This window comes from Crocodylus siamensis, chromosome 11 (assembly GCF_052110815.1).
Source record: "Crocodylus siamensis isolate JL-2025a chromosome 11, ASM5211081v1, whole genome shotgun sequence".
NCBI lineage: Eukaryota > Metazoa > Chordata > Crocodylia > Crocodylidae > Crocodylus > Crocodylus siamensis.
Genome location: NC_143405.1, coordinates 19,998,926 through 20,021,098, shown reverse-complemented (window position 1 = coordinate 20,021,098; position 22,173 = coordinate 19,998,926). Strand labels below are relative to the sequence as shown.

Here is a 22,173-nt window from a genome sequence, read left to right as displayed (position 1 = left end):
TTTTAACTTGATATGACTGGATATAGAGCACTACTGACTTGCACCAGGTACAACTCTAAAACTCTACAAGCAGCCCTTTGATTTTGTTGCCCTAAATGTAGTTAAGAGGAAATTAAAAGCCAAAATTTAGTCTAATGAAACATTAAGGTTGCAAATTTGAATAATAAAAAAGTTAAGAAATATCAATGTTAAAGATTCTTACTTAATCTTAACATTAACTAGCCCTCTTTGTGCATTAGTTTTAATTACTAGCAGAATATTAAATTTACTGTATTCTAAGCATGTATTATCTGGGTAAGAAAACCTTAAGTACTTAATTTTATGCTTTAAATTCATAATCTTATGATTTTTTATATATGTATAGCATTAGCACTATGGGTGTTTATAAACATGCTCTGGGAGGCAGGGGGTGCTTTAATTAGCATAGCTCCAAGAGCCATGCTAATAAAAAGCACCCGTAGTGTCACATAGTATCAGTGTCCTCACGCTGAAAAATGGCGGTGGGCCCTCTGAACTAAAGCTGGTCAAACGAGCTTCAGTTTAAAGCGCCCCACCCCTATTTTTCAGGTTGGGAATGTTGATACACATGATGCTGGAGTCTGCTAGACCATAGTAAATTCCACGCTTCAGCAGACTCGATGAATTGAGTCAGCTCCGATGCACTGGAATTACAACGCATCGGAGCAGCCCCCCTGCATGTGTGTAAGTGCCCTATGATTCCATAGCTGAGTATGCAAAAAGCAATCCAGCTCATATCTTTGGGTCTAATCCTCACTGTTTTCTCAAAGTCCCCTCTTAGGCTGAATATTTTCATGCTTAGCCACTACCCAAAGGAAAATACACGTAAAATATTAGATCAAAAAGTTTTTGTGAGACTGTGAAATACTTACAATATGTGGCCTTTTTTTTTAATAGCACCCCAATTTTTTTGTCCTCATGTAACTGATGAAATGGCACACAGAGATGAGACCACACTCTGCACATGGAGTCCTACATAAGGGAAGGTGTCTGTGACATGCTGAACATACTTGGCTAAGAAACAAAAAGTAAACAGAATTTCTCTTTGGAAATGGCAACTTTCTTAGACGCAGTTCACCATGACAGAGGTCAAGAGCCTTAAATGGGGCATGCAGATAGCCCATCTTTTTGGATACCATCGGGGCAACATTACCATTCTGACTAGACAAGTGCTGGATAGAATCATAACCTGAACTATATCTCGCAAAGAAACCAATGCACTTGGCATTTTTGGGTACCTGGAAAGCAAGAGGGTTTGGTGATGAAAAGCAAATCTGGAGCTGACTGTACTCTTCAAAAAGGAAAGAGCACCAACTGAAATAAGAAATGACCAAAGAGCTCTTCAAAAAGGAAAGAAGAGAGTGCTACAGGCATGGATAACACAATCAACAAGATTTAGTATAAGCCAGTTCCACAACAGGCCAAGAGTGAAACAAGTCTCTGTGTGAGGCCTTGAAATAAGAGATTTCTGCACCTTTGTTAGGGATGTAGCATATCTTCCATTTGCAACCAATCTGTAAGCAGAAGATGGTGACAACTCTCAGACTGTATCACCAAAGTACATGGATATCTGGTTGTTCTGTCTGCTCTGCTATAGGTAAAACAGAGGAGATGAAGGCATAGCCAATGCCCCAGTGACAGAGGGTAAGCAGTTGGTTAATATACACTCAGAAGAACCTAGGAAAAAGCAATTTGCCTTGAAGAGTCAACTGCTCCCAGGTGCAGTGCCTACACGTGCCCAGGACAGCAGCACTTTAAGATGGGGTGGAGTAGCTCTGGGCTGGCAGGCAGCATGGGAAGGGGAGAGGGTTCAGCCCTTGGTTCCTGGTGGTGGCAGAGTCGGGGAGCGGAGGGGCTGGCAGGAGCTGGGGTCTGGTCCCTGGCTGGCTGGGCAGACTGAGCACAATTTGCACCCAGTAGTCACCATCTACATGTGCATTTAATTGCACTTAATGACTCCACCATAAGACAGTACTGTCCCCAACAATACTATCTTATGGCGGAGTTAATTAGTTTACTGCACCCTAATACTAGTGCACGTGTAGACTGTAGGCACTTTACTATGGAGCTAGCTAGCCTACTCCACAGTAAAGGGCACATGTAGATGCACTCACTGAGACTGGAACTCATGTTTCTGGGCTTACAATTTAGCACACATTTTATTATATGCAGGCTTCTCCTCCCCAAAACGAAGATATAGGTATTGCTTTATGAGGTTGGGGAAATGTTATTAGACCATTTTAGATATCTGAACACTAAAATGACACCAGGAAGTATGGGGCTATATGAAAATCAGAACGGTGCTATGGAAGCTCTTTGAGATCTCAGAGAATCTGGTAGTGCAAAATGTGTGCAACTAAAAAGTAGAAATCTTATATGTATTTAGTCACACACACATACACACACATATCTATATATTAGTGTGGCTAGAAAGCAGGAATCTTATATATATATATATTAGAATCTCTGGCAGAACATATATTAGTATATATTATATAGATAACTATATATAGATATATATGAGATACAGAACATGTGTCTCACATCAAACTTATCTCATTTGCTATACAGTAACAATAGATCAAATACTGGTTTTGATGTTCAAATAGCTTACAAACTCAAGGCCTGAATGTTATTAGGATGTTAGGAATAGAAAATGCTCACCTTTTCACATGCATGCCAGGGAGGTGGGGAGAATGAAGGTAAAGGAAGTTCAAACATTAGCATGCAGACCAAGAAACACAGTTTACCCCTTAAAAAAAACACCAACTTATGATTTTCCAGCACTGCCCCAGGACTTTTACAAGCTCCCAGGTGTTCCCACTGCAATGTGTGGGGCTGCTGTTTTGGCGATGGCAACTAGCCAGCTCTTTAGAAGGTACACATTCTGTTATTTTGCAAGTTGCCAACAATTCCACGTGGAATGCAAGCAACAGAAGGGCAATGGAAATTTTAAACAGCTGGTAACTCAACTAAATACAAATGGAATTTCTGTGGACGAAGAAAAGACATTTCCCTAGCCCACAGACTTTCTCCTTGGCAAATTGCAAAGACCTGCTGCAAACACTGGAGATGCGAGAGCTTTCCCTAAAAAGTTGCAAGTGTCTTGTATAATATTAAGTAATCTATACACAGAGATCAGTACACCAATGCCATCTATGATAAAAAGATCTCAAACAAAGGATTGTTCAATAACATCTTCCCTTGACCATAATTGTTTAAAGTGATAATAGTTAAACAAGGTGTCTGTTACTACATTAACTCTGTTGGGTTTGACACCCAAAATTCATTCAATTCCTCTCTCCTGGCAGAACCTGCAAATTATGGTCCTTGATTTGGAGCAAAGACAGTGGCCTGGGAGGAGTTCCCTCAAAGATTAAGTTTATATCTCAAAATACAAAGCATAGCATAAGTCTTTTAACAGACCAAACCAAGATAATGAACCACGATTACTAAACACTTTCCCCCTCAAAGGAGTCTTCACACTGTCTTCCAAGTTGGCAGTTCCTCACACAAACCCTTTTTGGGGTTTTTTTAAAGCAAGCTGTAGTCAGGATAATGTGTTTTAACTATCTTACCCTGCCTATAGCCCTTACTTGCCCAGGGAGTAATGTCAGAACTTCCTGCTCTGGCCTTCTGCCAAAAACCACTTCCTTGGACTTATAGGAAATGTGGGGGAGGGCATACCCATGCAGAGATTTATCCACCATACTGATAATGCAGCAAGGAAGCAGACAAACCACCACTCAAAAGCAAAACCTACTAGGGTGGGTTGCTAATGCTATTTTCCTCTGTTAAGAGTGAGCACTGTACTCAAATCCCTCCTAAACACTTTTTCTGCTCAATTCGATGACGCAAATGACAACTGGCTCCTAAGAGTCACTATGAAGAATAATCAAGTAGTTTAAAAAAGAATAGAAATAAAGGAAAAAAAGAGCCTTCCAGAGTACAGCAGGACATCTTTTCCAACCCCGCTGCAGAATGAGAGATGCTTTCCTGCAGTTATTCAAGCTGGTATTGGGGACGCACTGGCTCAAGGAGGGAGGCATTCTTATCACCATTTTAAGAGAGGTATGGACGCCTGGACTTGTGGAAGAAGTAAGGAGCCTACATAAGGTGAGAGAAAACAACAGCTCACTGCACCATAGGTGACAGGCGGGGGGGGGGGGGGGGGCACATGCCCCCCGAGATTGGCTCTTGACTCGGCACCGCTCAGGATGGGACAATTTTTTTGCTGCATGGGCCAGCAACATGTTGCCGGGGGGTGGAGGGGGAGGGCCACTAAGCCGCGGCACAGAATTATATGACTGGATATGGGGCTTTTGGCCCGTCCCCGGGCCTGCCCCCAAATTGTGCCCCCACCCCCAGACCCAGGAGGCACCAGTCATCCCTGCTCTGCACCCTTCAAATACTGAAGAACTTAGGAGCAAGAGGATGAACCACGTCCAGAGAATCAGTGAATGAAGAAATCATCCAAATGGGTAGAGTTATTCAGTGAAGTAAAAATAGCAAAGGCAAAGCTAAACAATAAGGAAATCTGTAATATAAAGGGAGTAAAGATCCAAACTGGGTCAACAGAGGGTAGGACTAGAGCAGCAAGCAGAACAAAAATAGCAAGGAAGGAAAGATAAATACGAAGTTCTTAAAATATATAAGCAGCAAACAGACTGACAAGGAAACAAGAGGGGCCATTGAGAAGGAAAAGAAAAAAAGCCCTGGAAAAGGAGGCCAGTATGGCTCAGGGCTTCAATTTATCCACAAGTGGAAGGCAGGAAGGCACAGAGAGAAAATGAGAGAGCTGAGGAGCTTCATCACAGTAGCAAGGAGGAAGTGGAAGGAGCAAAGTTCTTCAGAAAATTATACCCATGTGAATTTAACAACAGCTCTGCCAGTTCCAGAGTTTAATATACAGCTGAAAAGAGAGAGGACACAGACTAGGGCTGTTTCTGAGGGACTGTCCAATTTAGCCATCACCCACTGGTCTTCTATCACATTTGTTTGGGGAGTTTCAATGAACCTACCTCAATTTCCCTATCACTCCACCGGTTGCCATATTCCCATGTGCTAGTTTGACCATAGCTCCAGGCCACTAATATTCTCCCCTCTCGGGGCAGCAATGAGTCTCTTAAGGAGACAGGGAGGTCCAGGTGAGGGAGATCCATTAATGCTGGCCTCGTGAAGGAATGCCTTGAGAGGCTGGATACCTTCAAGTCAGCCGGCCCTGATAATCTACACCCCAGGGTACTCAAGGAACTGGTGAGCATCATAGCCCAGCCCCTGGCACGGATCTTTGAAAACTCCTCGCGCTCTGGTGTAGTGTCCGAAGACTGGAAGAAGGCCACTGTGGTGCCTATCTTCAAGAAAGGGAGGAAAGTGGATCCAGCAAACTATAGGCCCATCAGCCTCAGTTTTATCAAGGGGAAGATCTTCAAAAATTTTATTAAAGAGGCCATCCTTAATGGACTGGCCGACGCAGCATCCTAAGGCATAGCTAGCACAGGTTTGTTGCAGGTAGGTCTTGCTTGTTCAATCTCATTTCCTTCTATGACCAGGTGACCTATCACCTGGACAAGGGAGAAGAGATTGATGTCATATATCTTAACTTCAAAAAAGCCTTTGATCTAGTATCCCATGATCACCTCTTGGCAAAACTGGCCAATTGTGGCCTTGGGTCCACCATGATCCGCTGGCTGGGAAATTGGCTCTGTGGTCGTACCCAGAGGGTAGTAATTGATGGAAGTCAATCATCATGGTGTCCTGTGACCAGTGGGGTCCCCCTAGGCTCTGTCCTTGGACCCATATTGTTCAACATCTTCATTAATGATGTGGACACCGGAGTCAGAAGTGGACTGGCCAAGTTTGCCGATGACACCAAACTTTGGGGCAAAGCATCCACATCAGAAGGCAGGCGGGTGATCCAGGCTGATCTGGACAGGCTCAGCACAAGGTCAGATGAGAATCTGATGGTGTTTAACACCGAAAAATGCACGGTTCTCCACCTTGGGAAAAAAACCTGCAGCATCCTTATAGGCTCGGCAGTGCTACGCTGGATAGCACTACAGAAGAAAGAGACTTGGGGGTCATCATGGACCACAAAATGAACATGAGCCTGAAATGCGATGCTGCGGCTAGTAAAGCGACCAAACTGCTGGCTTGCATCCATAGATGCTTCTCATGCAAATCCTAGGACATCATTCTCCCTTTGTACTTGGCCTTGGTGAGGCCGCAGCTGGAGTACTGTGTCCAGTTTTGGGCTCCACAATTCAAAAAGGATGTGGAGAATCTTGAGAGAGTGCAGAGGAGAGCCACACCCATGATCAGAAGTCAGGAAAACAGACCTTACAACAACAGGATGAGAGCCATGGGGCTCTTTAGCCTGGAAAAGTGTAGGCTCAGGGGTGATCTGATGGCCACCTATAAGTTTGTCAGGAGTGACCACCAGTTTCTGGGGGAGCGTTTGTTCACCAGAGTGCCCCAAGGGATGACAAGGTCAAACGGTTATAAACTACTGCGAGACCGTTTCAGGCTGGACATAAGGAAGAATTTCTTTACTGTCTGAGCCCCCAAGGTCTGGAACAGCCTGCCAGCGGAGGTGGTTCAAGCACCTACATTGAACACCTTCAAGAGTAAATTGGATGCTTATCTTGCTGGGATCCTATGACCCCAGCTGACTTCCTGCCCTTCGGGTGGGGGGCTGGACTCGACGATCTTCTGAGGTCCCTTCCAGCCCTAATGTCTATGAAGTCTATGAAATCTATAAGGAAACGGTTATACTCTGAGGGTCAACAGTCTCAGGTCCCAGTCTCAGGTTTTAGACACTTGGATCTAAAGCTTTCAAACCCCTCTGGCTGGCATGTGTAGCCCAACTCCTCTGGGCTCCTGTCCAGAGACCCTGTACAAAGCAAGCAGAGTGGCTCTTCCCAATCCCTTGTCTGCCTTGTTCTTTCCTTCCTTTTTCGCTATTCACATCCTGTTACCCTCTCTACTGGCTGCCTGAGTGGCTCTCCTCAGGCATGGTGCTTACGAAAGGTCCTTTCACTCACTTATCCTCTCTGAGCCTTTAACTTCTTCTTTTCAAGACCTATAGCTTTCTTCTGGTCTGTCCATCTCTTGCAGAGCCATTGGCCCCAGCTGAAGAGTCAGTTCATTAATGGCTGTGACAGAATAGGGTATACACTCGCCATAACAGGAACAAAATACATGTACGAAACCCTCCAGCTTTTCCTGCGTGTTTTGCTCTCCACTCCTCTCCTTATGTATCTGATACTCTGAACATGCAGACGGCCTTCCCTATACAAGATGCAATGGGAGCATCCTAAACACTGAAGAAACTCAGTATGTTTTAAATGTCTGCATTATGTAGCTGAATAACTAAACCTGTCTCATTGAAAGGAAAAGGAAACAACAACAAGGCCCAATGACTCTCTTCAGCAAGAGCAGAAATAAGAGGCTGGGGTCTCACTAAGGGCAAACAGGGAAGCATCAGGGACAACAGAGCACCAACTGAAATAAGAAATAAGAAATGACCCAGGGCCCAAAGTATTACTACTAGCTTTAGCCATTCAAACATCCTCAAAAAAACCCTAAAAAGGTTTTTAAAAAAGTTCTCATTTTATTTTAGATGGATACACTTTGCATGTTGTTTAGTTAGCCTTCTGTTTTTTGGCATCTTAGGATGAATTTGCAGCACACGTCCAAGCTGTTTTCTACAACTATTGGGCCTACCAACTTACCTTTTTATTTTTATTTGTTAACAAAAAATGGGATTCTTACCTAATCACATGCCTCCAGAAGCTGTGGCTTTAAGACGGACACGAAATAACACAAGGCTTTTGATAAAATTGCAAGACGTGGCAACACCAAATACATTTCCAGACAGGAAAAGTAGCTTAGAAATTACAAGTTTATTTATCTTGTACACTACTATGGTAATGGGTCTGAAGAGAAAAGGTATGACTTTGGAGACTGAAGATGGCTAAGTTAGTGGATGCTTTTTGGATTTATATGACATGACCTTGTTTCTGTTCTGGTCTTGTTTCCCTGTGCTGTGCTGGTGTTAGTATGGTGACAGGCAACCTCCAACACATGCAAGCATACAGGGTGTGCAGCTGTTATGTAGCGAGATAGCTGAGCATACTGCTAGCTATTCAAGATTTTTTTTGTTGGGAAAAGTCCCACTCACCGCACATGTAAAGGAGAGTTTTACCCTGTGAAAAATGGATTTGTGGAGATGAAGGAATCAACAGCCTCCTGACAGATCTGCTTCTCAACAGGGTAAACTACCCACCCTGTGACCAGACTGCTGCTGGTACCCAAGTCAGCTGAGACCTCGCTCAGGTCTGACAACACTGCACTGCAGTCTCTTTGTATAAATATGCCCTCAGCTACAAATGTCTGTATGGTACGGATACAACCTCAACCCCACAGGAGAGCACTGAAAAAGGCATGTGAGAAAGAAGCATCTCGGGAAACACTGAGGTGACACCATTTCATTTTGACTTCACTCCCCATACACAGAATCACTCAAAGCTGTGTCTGTGGGTTTTATAATCAAAAGGTACAAGGTGAAAGCACCCCAAGGGCCAATGATTCCCAAGTGGGAAAGCACTGGAATAGGTCAAAGGCATTAAGCTGCAGTTCACAGAACCAAGTTAACATTATGTCAGGGGAAGCCAGCAGAAGGAGAGAAATAGGAGCCCTAGGGGAACAAAGGTGATGAGGGAATTAATGGGGTGTGCTCCATCAGCTTTTACATATATACCATATCCAGCAAAGCACCTTCCCGGCATTGCTCTAATGAGTCTCACCAAGGAAATTTTTCTCATTAGCTTAGTGGAAGCTGCCCTCCTGTGGTAATCTATGGAAAAGTGCGATGTGACAGAAATTACCAAACAGGAATGGCTAAAGAAACACAAGAGAGATCTGAACAAATACAGGAATTGGCATGCTCAAACTAGCAGGCAGAGGCAGGCAGGGCCACGAGCTGCTGAGATTACAGGTGCTCAGAAAGTATGCCTCGGGACCTCTGATGAAAGTATGCAGGTCACCCCCTTCTGTCCCTTCCCAACACTACCAAACTCACCTGCCGTGGTTTTAAAACATCTCGGCTACTAAAACAGAGAAGAGTCACGGGAACCACTTCTTATTGCGGTGCTAGACCCCTCCACATCTCTCCTCTGATCTGCGTACATATCTGACATTTCGTTGAGCGCCTTGGCATACAGACCCCAGGCAACAGGAGGAAAGTAACAAGCTAGATCTAAATTCAGCAATGCCAATGTTGCAGTGAGAGTCAGGAAATATCACAAACAAGCCTACCTGTATCACTCAACAGACAATGAAAAAGAGATGTGGTTCACCAGGTGAGGGGTGAAACACCTCCCCACAAGCACACCCACAAACATTGTACTGTGCTTCAGTACACCTCTGAGCCCCAATCCCCCCTCACACACATACAGTGAAGTTAGTACTTACTGCCTTGTGAGGCTCCTTCACCTGAGGCAGCTTCAGTGTCTGCAAAGAGAAAGAGCTGCACTTAGATTTGACAGCAGATTCTGTCAAATGTTTGACAGCACACAGCTTCTGCAACTGCCTTACTGGGGGGGCGGTAGTGTTGCAAATCCTGGCTCCTCAGTCCCTTCTTCTCCAGTCAGCTCCCTCCATCTCCACAATATTGATTCCATAGCTGTGTGCTGGCCCCTTTCTCTATTGCACACACACCATGTGGAAAATTCACAAGAGTGCAGACTCTGCATGGGCTGCTGCTGCTCCGAACCAGCCTATTTCAGCACAAAGAAGGCCCCGGAGGTGCTCAGCTCCTGCAGAGGGAGGAGCACCTGGTGAATTTGCAGGGCTCCTTTTGAAGGCAGGATCTGTGTCAGGTTAAAACCTGCTGAGAATGGCTCGGCTGGTGGTAATAGGAGCTTGAGGTATGGGTCAAGATGAGGCCCCTTTAATGATTTTCTTTTGTACTGAAGCTGTGTAGGAGCTCTTCAATTCCGGTGCATTTGTTTTTTTGGTTTTTTCATTTACATATATATCCAAAGCAATGACATTTGGTTCCTGAGCTCAAAACTGGGTTGCTTTTTAAATAGAAACATTACAACCAAGTGTCACCTACACCGGCCCAGCAACAAAAGGCTGTAGCTTAGAATCAAACAAGGACCTGAGCCAGGAGTCCAGAGCATGGTGCGTCTGGCGACAGGGATTTCCTGGATCTCATGCCCAGGGCTGGCTGCTGCTCAAGTTGTCCCATACCCCTGTGCACTACCAATACAGTATGACCAGAGTGCTCCAGCTGAAGTGATTTTAGATCAAATAGGAATGAGCTGCCTGCAGCTCATTTTCTGTGAGGGCCCCCTCAGCTATCCTCAGGTGGAAAGTGCAAAATCTCTCTCTTTTTTTTTTTTTTGAGCAGACACTTAAAACAGTGAAGCAGATGGACAGGAAGCTGAACATCCTTGAGAGTCTGTGGTTCAGATGGGTGGCTAAGTTCAGAGAGGTATATTCAATAGTTCAAGTGTTATTAACTGAATATGCAAATATAAATATAACATTTTTCTATTGAATGTTTCTTGAAATAACTAATGTGCCTAGATTCTTGGCAACTACTGTACGCATGGAAATATAAACAGAACATAATGCCTGCCCAATATCACTCCCATGGGGGAGAGAGGGTAGAGGCACCATGGCATGGTGTCACTTTTCCATGTACTCTTTGCTTTCCCATTCACAGAGCTAGGTCCAATATAAGGAACAGGTGATCACAGGGGTGAGACCTCAACAAAAAATGGACAAAAGCCACTGTAATTCTTCCTCTGACTGACCAGCACTACACTGCAGTTTTCATTTCTGGGTTCTCGGGGATCACTCGTGGGAAGACAGGAGAGACAGCCCTGACCATGGCAGAGCATGTGACCAGAAATAACAAACACCAGTGATCATATTACAAGCCCTACATGAGTACAATGAGATGAGGCTGCAAGCTGGGAAAAAATTCCCAGTAAAAATTCAGAAAATGTAAACATTTTGACTTCAGAGCCATGTTAAACTGCATACCCTATGTACCAAACTATATTTTAATAACCACATTTTAATAAAAGTTATTCCAGATGTTCCACAAGGGCAAGCTAATGTTACTATGAAAATCACAGCAGTTTCATTTCATTGCTTTTTCATTTTAAAATTTGCAACCTTAAATTATTAATGCAAGTTTTTGCATTTAGTTTCCTTGCTTCTAACACAAATACATATACAAATATATGGTTATGGACCTTGGAAATTTTGCAATTCTGTATTACCAGTCTGAATGTCTTTCATGCATATGTGTGTGTGTGTGAGAGAGAGAGAGAGAGAGAGAGTGAGAGTGTCTGTATACATATGTATTTATATATAATGATAATGATACTAATACTAAAATGTAACAATGCCATGTGCATCTCAGGACATTTGTACATCTTCATAAACTGAAGCCCCAGATCAGAATCACAGAATCTACAGAATGACTGAGTCATAAAACTGTATTTCTGCACAGCTGTTATAGATTTGAAATGGCACTACTCTCTCACTAAAGTGAAAAAAACCTAGTGGTGGCTCAATGGAATTCTTTACCATTATATGCTGCACAGATAACAGCATACACAAACCATCAATACTTTATACTTAAGTGTGCACAAATGTTAATTTTAATCCTTCATTATCCTGCTTTAAAATAGTTCCTTCAAATTTAATGTGTCAAAATTCAGTTTTTAAGTTCATCCTTTTCTGAGCTGCGCATGTGCAGACATGTTGCAAGAAAGTATATTGACCTTGCTTGGCTAAATCAAGAATGGTTTCACAAACAAAAACCAAAACAACCCAACCATGAGTCACCTTTCTGACAAAGTTACATAGGTAAGTGAAAGTAAAGTGATCAGAATGGAAATTAGTTTATAATCTAAAGGTGACTTAAGTCATTACAATAACCATGTCTCTATATTCCATGTAAACTGTATTGCAGAATGGTAAGCCTGTCTTTTTCAGCACTCTCAAAAATGCTGGGGCTCTGATGGTGCAGTATAGCAGGGCAAATGTTCCCATCACCAAGCCTTAAATTTCTTAACCTTATCTGTGCCAATATATTTTATTCAGCTATGAAAATATACTGCATGTGCTTGATAAATGGTTTTTCAAAAGCCATAATTTGGTAAAATAAAACCCAATTTCCTTTGGTACCAGAAATACCATTTCTTTTCAATAAGAGTTATCTTCCCAATCACATTTCAACTTTCTATCCCCAGTCACTTCAGAACCATAGCTATTCTAAAATTATTTCCACAATACATATGTGATGGGGAAAAAAATACCTCCAACCCCCATACCTCCATGTTTGAAAAGCTGAACTGGTTATCCTCCTATTATCAAACTTTTCACTATAAACAAACAGAATTGGGCAGAGACCAATCCAGGAAACTTTAACCCCAAATTTGAAAGTACTGCAAAGTTCTGAGAGAATCAAAAAAGAGGATGTCATTAAAAACCGTCACTCAATTTTATTAATATTAAGAGTAGTAGCATTATACCTGATCCTCAGCTGATGTATCCATATTGAACTAAAACGGCAGTCAGTCTGACAGTGAGGTTCCTTACTGAGCCTTGCTTACTGAATAATGTAAGTAGGGACCTACCAAAATCATGAACTCACAATTTTTGTGGAAACCGTGAAATCAGTAGGTCTCCCATGAAAAAGTGCAGGGACTGCAAAAAAGCAAGGGGGGGGAAGGGAGGGAATAAAAAGGAGCTTTAAACAGAAAACAGCAGGAAGCCCTGAAGTCCTGAAGCAGGGAGGGAAGGAGAGGGGGGAGCTACTGAGAACCCCCACGCCTCTGATTGACCAAGAGGCCCCACAAGTCCCAGAGATTGACAGATGGCCAATCTTCATCCGTGGGGGCCCACGGCACCCTGCTGTGAAAATGGAGACCGGTGCTGCACTTAGACCACAAAATCAGGGGGCAGCTGCCCTGAATTCAGTAGGTCCCTTGTAATAAGCTATATTAAAACTACAGTTATGCCCTACAAGGAAAGACTCCTTTGCTGTTCTGTCAGAACTACTAGAGTTCACATTAAGACTTGCTTTATAAACTTCCGTTTTGCCTTGCTCCAAACATTCTGAAAATTTCTTTTGGACAAAAATTTTTCATGCCTAGTCTCGGTCTAAAGGTTTATTATTTTAAAATCCTTTGAAAGCCTAGTAAAATGGCCTCTCTCTACCATCTCTTCAATAAATGATAAATGCTTTCCTACTCACATCACTAAAATATGACTGAACCATTTAATGTCAAATGTTCAGATGCTAATTCCCGCAAGTATTAGATCCTTTCATTGTTTAAAAATGTGAATTTACAAAAAACGGTGATATCAAAAACATTCTGACATGCACCGACATGCATGCACAGCATTAATTTTTGCTAATGTTGGTATCCCAGATAACAGCTATTCTCATAGCTAGGTAATGCAGCACTTGGGTCTCACGCACTACGTTCTGAGTTCCTGATGTCCCAGCTGGGTTTAACATTGAGCCAGAGGAGGAGGAGGAAGGCCACGGCATAGTTCCTAAACTCTTCACAAAGGAGTCTTTCAGCTCCTCTATCTTAAATGATATTTTCATCTGATTGTTTGTTTGCTTTAAAAAGAAAATGGTACTTATCTTTATTATTTTTTAACGAATTAAAAAATACATGTTTGTATTGAAAAGCAGGGAAGAGGGTGCTGCTCCTCTGAAGGTAAACTTACATTGGATTTCCATGCTAGAGCTTCAGATTTCTAGGACAAATCAGGATAAAAATTTTAAGATATTTTGCTGTCTGAAGCACTAGTTGAATGCGAGTTCACTCCATCACTTTACACCCATAAACTGTCAGGATTTCACTTCCTTTGACCTTCCATCCAACCCTGAACAACACAGAAAAACCGTGTCTGTTTGAGTTAACACACCAGAAAAATACCAAGTTTGCCAAAAGGTAACAAACTATTCTTGAAAGTGAACAAACATCCAGCCAAAAAAACACGTTTACACAAAACCAAAATCTCCCTAACCTCTGCTAAGTTGGGAGGAGGTGGAGATGAATGAAGACAAAAAAAATCCATGAGATTGCCTCTGAACACCAAGAAAATAGGAAAGCAGTCTTCTGTTCTGTAGGACTGACATCAAAGATCAAAACCCCCACACAGGCCACAGGTGTTGCAGTATGACTACTTACAGTGTAAGCCAAAACTGCAAGAAATATAGGGATAAAATAATTCCCACACAGCAAAAACAATAAATAAGCAAGCCTCAAAGGGATGCATCCTCTAGAAAATAAAATAAAACAAAACAGAACATCCATCATTATAAGAAACGTTCCAAAAGTAACAACAACAAAAAAATCAGATGGGCACGGGAATATGTGATTTGTCCATTTCTTGTCTCAGGGCAGAATCTTCACCACCAAGTGGTGGCACCCCTCACTGGAGGGGAGTTGTGGCAGGAACAGTCCTTTGGATAGCGAAGTGCACCATATGGATGACTTCGTTTTACCTGAATTGAAGCAGGTCTGAGATGGATTTAGAATCCAGTAAGGCTCAGTCAGTGATAAAAGAACTTAATGACCTGGTATCAAAAGAAACCAAGGCCATTTTTGGTAGCTTTGGACCATTCCAGGTTAAAAAAGAAAAAGACAAGGGTTTCTTAATAAACAATTAATCTGGACACTTCTCCACAGGAGCAGGCCAAAAATCCCAGGAAGAAAGCACCCTGAAGAGGTGGGCAAGAAACCAATCCCAAGGGAGTTGTGCATCCTTTGAAATGACCTGATGTACTGGGGGCATGTAACCTGAAGTTATCAAAACTATAAAGACAGGCAAAAATCAATTGACTGGAGGTTCACTGAACCCAAAGAAAGGGCACATGACACCCTAGCTGAATTATGGTAGTTGAGTGCACAAAGGAGATGGGAAGGACTTCAGCAGCCAAAGCTGCAAGAGCTTTGAATTCAAGATCCCATGGCAGAGATTGAAGATTGTGAATTTAAGCACTCAGTGAAGAAATGCAAAGTTAGGGCTGTATCTATAGCCTTCAATCTGCCCCATATACAAAGTACATGGTCATTTATTGCAAATCATTTGGAAATGAAAAGACAAAAATAAGCATTTCCAGGGGCCTAGGGATAACAACTTGATCACATTAAAGTCAATGGCAACTCCTACTGACTTCAGGGAGTGAAGTGTATCAGGATTTCATTTTAAGTACTTAATTGGATGTTTTACTGTGAGATGTAACACACTGTACCTGACTGCTATATTAAGATAGTGCCTGTGGTCTCCAACTGAGAGTAGGGTCTCAGCAAGAAACTGTCCATACTAAAAAACCAAAATATTTCTTGAAAGAGTTAATGTTGCATTGTGACTGCATACTTTGTATTGGCCAGCAACTAACACCATTCAATATTGTACTTCTTTATGCTGCTATGCTTCAATTACAGCATGGTGTTAATTTGTAGCACTGCTCAAATAAAAGGCTTTCATGAATGTTCTTGGCATTCACAAAATTATATCAAATATTAGAAAATGCTGTGCATATTTAGAGTTGAAGAAAAAAATTGTATAATATAACATAGTACTTTTTGTGAAATAGTATGTTTTAATTACATGGTCACATATAATATACTTTCAAACTGGCATTTAAAGATATATATTAACCCTTAATTCATGCGTATGCTCATTTCTGCAAGTTTAACTTTTAATGTTAATATTACATTAATGCCTACTAGGTTTTATGCTGGCATTTTCACAGCAGCCCTGGAGAGTTAAATATCTCCTATCCTTAGACTCTGAGAATTCCAGTCGTAGTCGTTATATTGAAGAATACACTGGCTACTATTCTTATTCAGATTGAGGCAGCTTCAAAAAGTCTTCAACTTTCAGGGCACATCTACATGTTGCCATGCTTTAGTACTTCTTTTTGGAAATACTAAAGCACGGTGCAGTATGGGCAATTACTGTGTCATGTGTGCAGTGCATGGTTAGATTTTGCCACTACATTGCCATAGTGGGGCACTATACTGGGGAAGTACATGTAGACCCACATGATTGCTACATCGCTGTAGCGTGCCACACAGTGATGTAGCGTGCCGCTACATTGTCATAGGGCACTGTGTAGATGTGCTCTCAGAGGTTTACTTTACTGCTCATCTCAAAAATGAAAGATAATAAATGGAGTTCCACATGTGTTGTGCTAATTTCAAAAGCCTCTAATACTTATTTCATGATGATATTGCTTCAAAAAAAGACATATCTGCGTTTTGACCAACTGAAGTGTGTAGCTACAGAAAAAGTAGTAGCAGAGCAATGCCTTTCCCTAACCCTACATTCTGTTTCTTCTGATCTGTGACTAAGCGTGAGAAATTTCATACCAATGGTGCATTTAGAAAGTTACAATTAAAAATGGGATTCTAAACTTGAAGTGTCCTTTGAACTTTTGACACATCAATGGTATGGAGATACTACAATAATCTATAGAAAAATTAGACAGTGGATGTAGAAGATAATGCCTCTAAGCATTTAGGTAACTGCTACCATCACCATCTTAAATGTTTAATTCTCCTCCAGGACAACATTCAACAGCTCTGAGTAATTTGTTAACAGCCCACCAATATCCTTAGACAGGAAATTTGCTCAAACCATTTTTGTGGGCCTGTCATGTAACAACTGATTTCTAACACAACAGAGGCGGAAATTAAAAAAAAAAAAAAGGATGGCTGGGCAGGAGGCTGGGGAACCATGAGCAGATCGCCTACTACTGCTACGGCAACTGGACTGCTGACACAGACAGATCTGTGCCAAGAAAGGCAGCTTCTCATGTGGAATGCTGCATCCGAGTGGAATGATCCCAGCATAACACTGCACCCAGTTACAGCCACAGGAAGAGGCCCATGAAGACAATTTCAGATATCTTATTTAATATTGCGGAATGCGATCAGTTTATGGCGCTGTCCGAAAGAATGCAGCTGGAGCACAGATCCCGCTGAGTCTGACAACAACAGCAGAGGGCAATCCTAACACAGGGCCATGTGGCAGACTGATAGCACTGACAAGCAGTAGCAGCAGAGGAGCCGCTCAGGCCTTCCCAAATATATCTCCTGAGCATGAATGTTAATGTAGAATTCCCAAAGCTTTGAGCAGGAGAGAGAGATACCTCTATGCGCTCGCACATGGGTCTGGAAACAGTTGTAATACTTGTATTTCTTCCCACATATTCCACATTCATAAGACCCTGAAAAACAGGACAGAAAAGTGTATATCACCATATTAGAACAGCAACAGATGGCACCATTATACAGAGACAACCACAAACTGGGCAGAGAAGAGTACAACTTACAGCAAGGGAATATTTGGAAGATTCATGGGAATTATGGCAGGAATCTATACCCCATTGGCCAAGTCTGGATTCTGTGTTCTGACTCATGTAAGAGTACTTCACATATGTTGCTGATCTTCCATGTTCAGTACATCTTTGGAACCTTATTAATAATGTGAAAGAACCACTCTCAAAATAGTCTGAATTATGTTTTGATAATAATAGTAGCTAAAATTCTAGAGGCCAAAGTTAACCTTGAATTAGTACCTGGTAGATGGGGGAAAAAGTGTGCAATCTTAAATGAAGGCAACATATAACTACGTCTTGGTAAGTAGCGTTCAAAATACCTCAAGAAATGTAATAACCAAACAAAAAGATATGGTAAATATACATCAAGAGAAAACCAGAAAGATAAAAATTGAACTTTTGCTCTTTGTAAGTAAAATCACATGATACTTGTATTCCCTCTTCTCAATTTGTATAGCTAACCTGTTGTTTATAAACGGTCGACAGAAGTAAAGCTGAGAGAATAAGTCGTAAAGACAAAATTACTCAATGAATTTAGCCTCTCTTGTTCACAGGATGTTCATGAGCAGACAGAAACCTGCTCATATCTGTTACAGTTCTTTGATGCTATCTTTAGCTCCAAGAATTGGTTGTCAATCGTTTTTACAAGTACACGTAATTCATTATTTGTATTGCACTGGTTAGCTACAACTGGCCAGATAACACTTGAGGTACTGTTTTTGCTTTCCAGACAAGGAGCATGGCAGGAAGGGTAGAAAGTTGCATTGCAAAAGTTAAAATTTGATTTCTGCAAAAGCCTGGGCATGTGACTTTGAAATTCCCATTTCCCAACAGTGCAAACTGTGAAGGGATCACAGACGTGGCCAAAGTATGTTGCAGACCATTTTAACACAAATTCACAGGCTACAGGCTGTTTTATTCATCCAATTCTAATCAAAACTGATGTCTCTCAAGGAACAAATCTCATCTGGTTATTTTTATTCCTTTATGGTTATATCCTCTCTTTCTCATTTCATGTCCTCTCCCTTGGGAGAAAATGACTGTCCCCTTTGTTTCTAAACAGAGCTGAATTCTACTCTATCCATCAGAACCATTGCTAGCATCGCTTGAGAATGTCTTTGGGCTGGGAAAGCTATTCCTTGTCCACTAATGCTGAAACAGCATGGGAAGCTCATAGGAATATACCATAGCCTATTACACTATAGCAATAAGGTGACTTTGAAGCATTATTCTGAAATTCTGTAAGTATGTTAGAAAGGATATGACACTCAAATGAAACTGAGTTTGGTTTGTTTCTTGCCATGTTTCTTAGCAATGGATTAATAATATTTTTTAAAAGAAATTTAAAGGTAGACTGCTAATACAAGACTAAGTCTGGTTTTAACAAATTCACCATCAAATTCTGGACCTGAATCAGTTGACAGCATCCCTCTGAAATCATTTTACATGTTAAATGATTATCATACTTGTCCTACAAAACAAAACCTCTTGTTATAAGAAACAGTTCAAAAGAAAATATAGCAAATATTAATATACTTATCACACTTTGGTTACAAAGAATAATGATTTGTGTTTACAGCAAAAGATAAGTCATACCAACAGGAAATATGAAAGAGAGCCATTAGCAGTAATCACCTATACCAATAGCAGCTTGTCTATGTAAAAAAAAAAAAAAGAACAAGGGACTTTACTCTGAAAATCTTTCTTTAATATATCTCCCCACTACTTCCTGTGGAAATTATTTCTGTGGCATTTAGGTGCATTTGCGTGCACAGCATTTCATGAAGAAAAAAAGTCCATACATGTGACCGTGCTCCTTCTGGCTCAAATATGAAGCTCTATTTGAGTCGCAAACACACGCTTAGGAGATTGTGCATCTGAAAACAAGTGATACTAAGAGGTGAGAAGGATAGATAGTGCTGGCAGTGCCATGCAAGATTGCCTCCTGCTGCCCCCGACTGTCTAAATCTCTTGATCCTTTGTTATTCTAGCCATTGGCTTTTCCTAGTAAGAATTTGTCAGTTTGCTGATATGTGGTCCTGAGATGTGGACATATAGGGCCAAAGTTGAAAGACCCACCAAAGTCCGCTTCACATGAGACCGGAGCCAGCATTAGAATCCACATCCCCACCAGTGAAAAGCTAGTGCTTTATATCACTGTCAACAAGACCCTATGGCTTCCTGTTTTAATTTTACCTTATATTTATACAGCTCAAACCCCTGTAACTATTGCTCACCTTGCACAGTACCAAACACTACAACAGTGGCTTTCAGAAGAGCTTGGAGCACAGGGACTACTTGCCCCATAATACAATGAAGGAAGCAAAAAGTCTGGCTCCATACAGACTTGTCTTTGTGCCTGCTCCACATCCTCAAGTAAGGGCTCCTCTACCCATAAGTTCTGAGCTCTTGCACCCTAAGGCAAGAACAGTTACAAGCACCATGTCCTGAAGACAGCATAGCTTACAGAAGGTAGGGAACCCAAATAAGCGTTCTGCGGAGCTGGATTTCTCCAGTTGTGCCAAAGTGAACATAATGGTAGAGGCATCAGTTTTGAAGCTGATCCTGCTCTATGGTGTTATGTGGAGTGGGGTGGTAGAAACAGTCACATGCCTCCAAATCAAAGGTGGGAATGACTTGCCACAATCAATGTGTTATTTAATGGGGAGGAAAGATGTGGTGAGAAGAGGCATCCTGCAGGTCACAATCTTACAAAGAGCATGCTTGTGTTGGCTTAGATACTGCTGCTTTGGCCTTGGGGACACCTTGGGCTTTTATCCATGTCAAGACAAGTCATGCAGGTTAAAGCTGCTTCAAATATGAAGAGAGACAGGGAAGGGGGGTGTTTGGTTAATAAGTGGATTAGATTTTGTCAGGCTTTTACTAAGTCTTGCATTTGGAGTGTGAGCAACATGCTAGTTGCATCCAGAGCTTTCCCTCACTCTTCAATCCCTGGTTAAATTTTCACACCTTTCCATCACATACCGGACGTGTATCTCAATGCATGGTCAAAAATCCAGGTGCCTGAATATCGATTTCGTGTATATCCAACAGGAGAGCCACGTTCCACTGCTTTTCCATCTAAATTGCGCAAAAAAAATCAGAAAAAGCCCTTAAAGTGGATGAATTTCCAAAAGGTAATGATGGCTGAAAGCTAGTAAAAATGTCACATGCTCATTTGATGTGACGGCCTTATATCAAAATGTCAAAAGGCCACAGAGTTTTGTACGGCTTTGTGCAGCACCATTTTATCTAATGTAAATATTGGGCTCCCCTAAAGTGCTTGCATGTTAAAATAATTGAGCAACTCTGCAGGTAGAGCATGAGCATATTAGCTTGAATCAAATGAATACAAATTAGTTGATGGTCTAATAAGCAGAAGGGTTTGCACATGGACCTACCCTCTCCATCCTTGTCTCTTCTAGGTAACATTTATGACCCAATACTCTACCTGATCACATATCATGGCTCCAATGGGAGGGTTTAAATAGATTCTAATACAAAATTCCTTTTGATTAAATCCCAAATAATATAAACTCTTTCAAAATCCAGATACCAAAATAATGAGATTCTTAACATTCCAAGACAGAAGTTATCTTGTCTACATGTATCAAAGTCCCACACCCGATCCTCTCAAACTTCCAGCAGAAAGTGTCATTTCCACTGCCTTTCCTCTAGGCTTCCATATAGATTTTGTGGGAGTTCACCTGTCAAACTCTTCTACTTACGAAACCTTAGCATCAGTGTTATTCATCCAGCCCAGACCCACAGGCAGCATGAAAAGTCATCAAAAAACCTTACATTTCTGAACTGCTGTGGTGTTAGAAACATGACCACCTGGTACACGTGAGGACAGCAGGGCATTCCTTATACTTGCTCCTAAAGATGTGGAGCACAGAGGGATTTGGGGTGTCAAAGTTCTGGCATTCAGCTACTGATCAGGTCCCAAAGTTACTGCTAATTATTTTGCTAATTCAACTTACTTGCAATGCCCAAATAGGGACCCAATGCCTAAGGAAGTATTAGCAACTGTTCTGCAGAAATGAAAAGATTAAGCCAGCGGTCCCTAAACCACCATCCTTGAAGCTTAAGTGACCAACACTCTGGGCATCAACCACTACCTTCATCTTATTCAGCTCTAATACACAATGGAGCTTGGCATGTTCCCAATGTAGGGAGAACAAAATGCTGAGAACAGAGAGTGTGTCCAGCCAGAGCCAGGGCACCACTGTCAGGGGGGCAACACACACACGAGCAACCCATGCACACAGCTGCACTCTCCCCCAGCCCTGTCCCGCCCTGGGCAGAAGGAGCAGTGCCTAGCCCACGCAGGCTCCCTGCCACCAGCTTCTGCTGGAGCACCATGCTGCTCCATCTCCTCAACCGACTGTGGCCCATGCCCCTGCCTGCCTCAGAGAGGGGTACGGGGAGAAGGGAGGGACACCAAAATACAAGTTTGTCCAGGGTACCATTTTCCCTAAGGCCAGCTCTGTCTCCAGCCTTGATATAGACAAGCCACCTCCCACTGCACTGACAATAATTCTTCTATTGTACAAGAAGAGGTTCTCTGTGTATCTTGTATTAATATATTACCAAAGTGGTGGTAATTTGTCTACTTCTGACTCATTAATTATACTTTATTATGCACCATAGAAAATTATCACTTTAAACACCCCAAGTCCAAATCTCCATGAAGAAATCGTCCCTTCTCTACCTTCCATGTGACTGCAGCTCTAGCAATTTCCACAGTGGGCAAC

General features: G+C 42.0%; 1 protein-coding gene across 21 annotated transcripts in view; it reads right to left on the bottom strand.

The window, feature by feature from the left end:
* The window catches only part of ZNF618 (zinc finger protein 618), a 278,012-nt gene that overhangs the window by 69,475 nt on the left and 186,364 nt on the right, over positions 1-22,173 (bottom strand). For 13 of the 21 annotated variants that reach the window (XR_016438423.1, XM_090021214.1, XM_090021212.1 and 10 more), the window contains exons 4-6: positions 20,402-20,497; positions 17,228-17,305; positions 9,493-9,531 (exon numbers count right to left, since the gene is read on the bottom strand). Coding sequence is in view for 18 of the 21 variants with exons in the window: in XM_090021214.1 (XP_089877340.1) it covers positions 9,493-9,531; positions 17,228-17,305; positions 20,402-20,497 (213 nt within the window). In the remaining 3 variants the exon portion in view is untranslated. Of the gene's footprint in view, positions 1-9,492; positions 9,532-17,227; positions 17,306-20,401; positions 20,498-22,173 lie in introns of those variants that run through there. The other 8 variants (XM_090021226.1, XM_090021230.1, XM_090021231.1 and 5 more) reach the window with 4 other exon arrangements.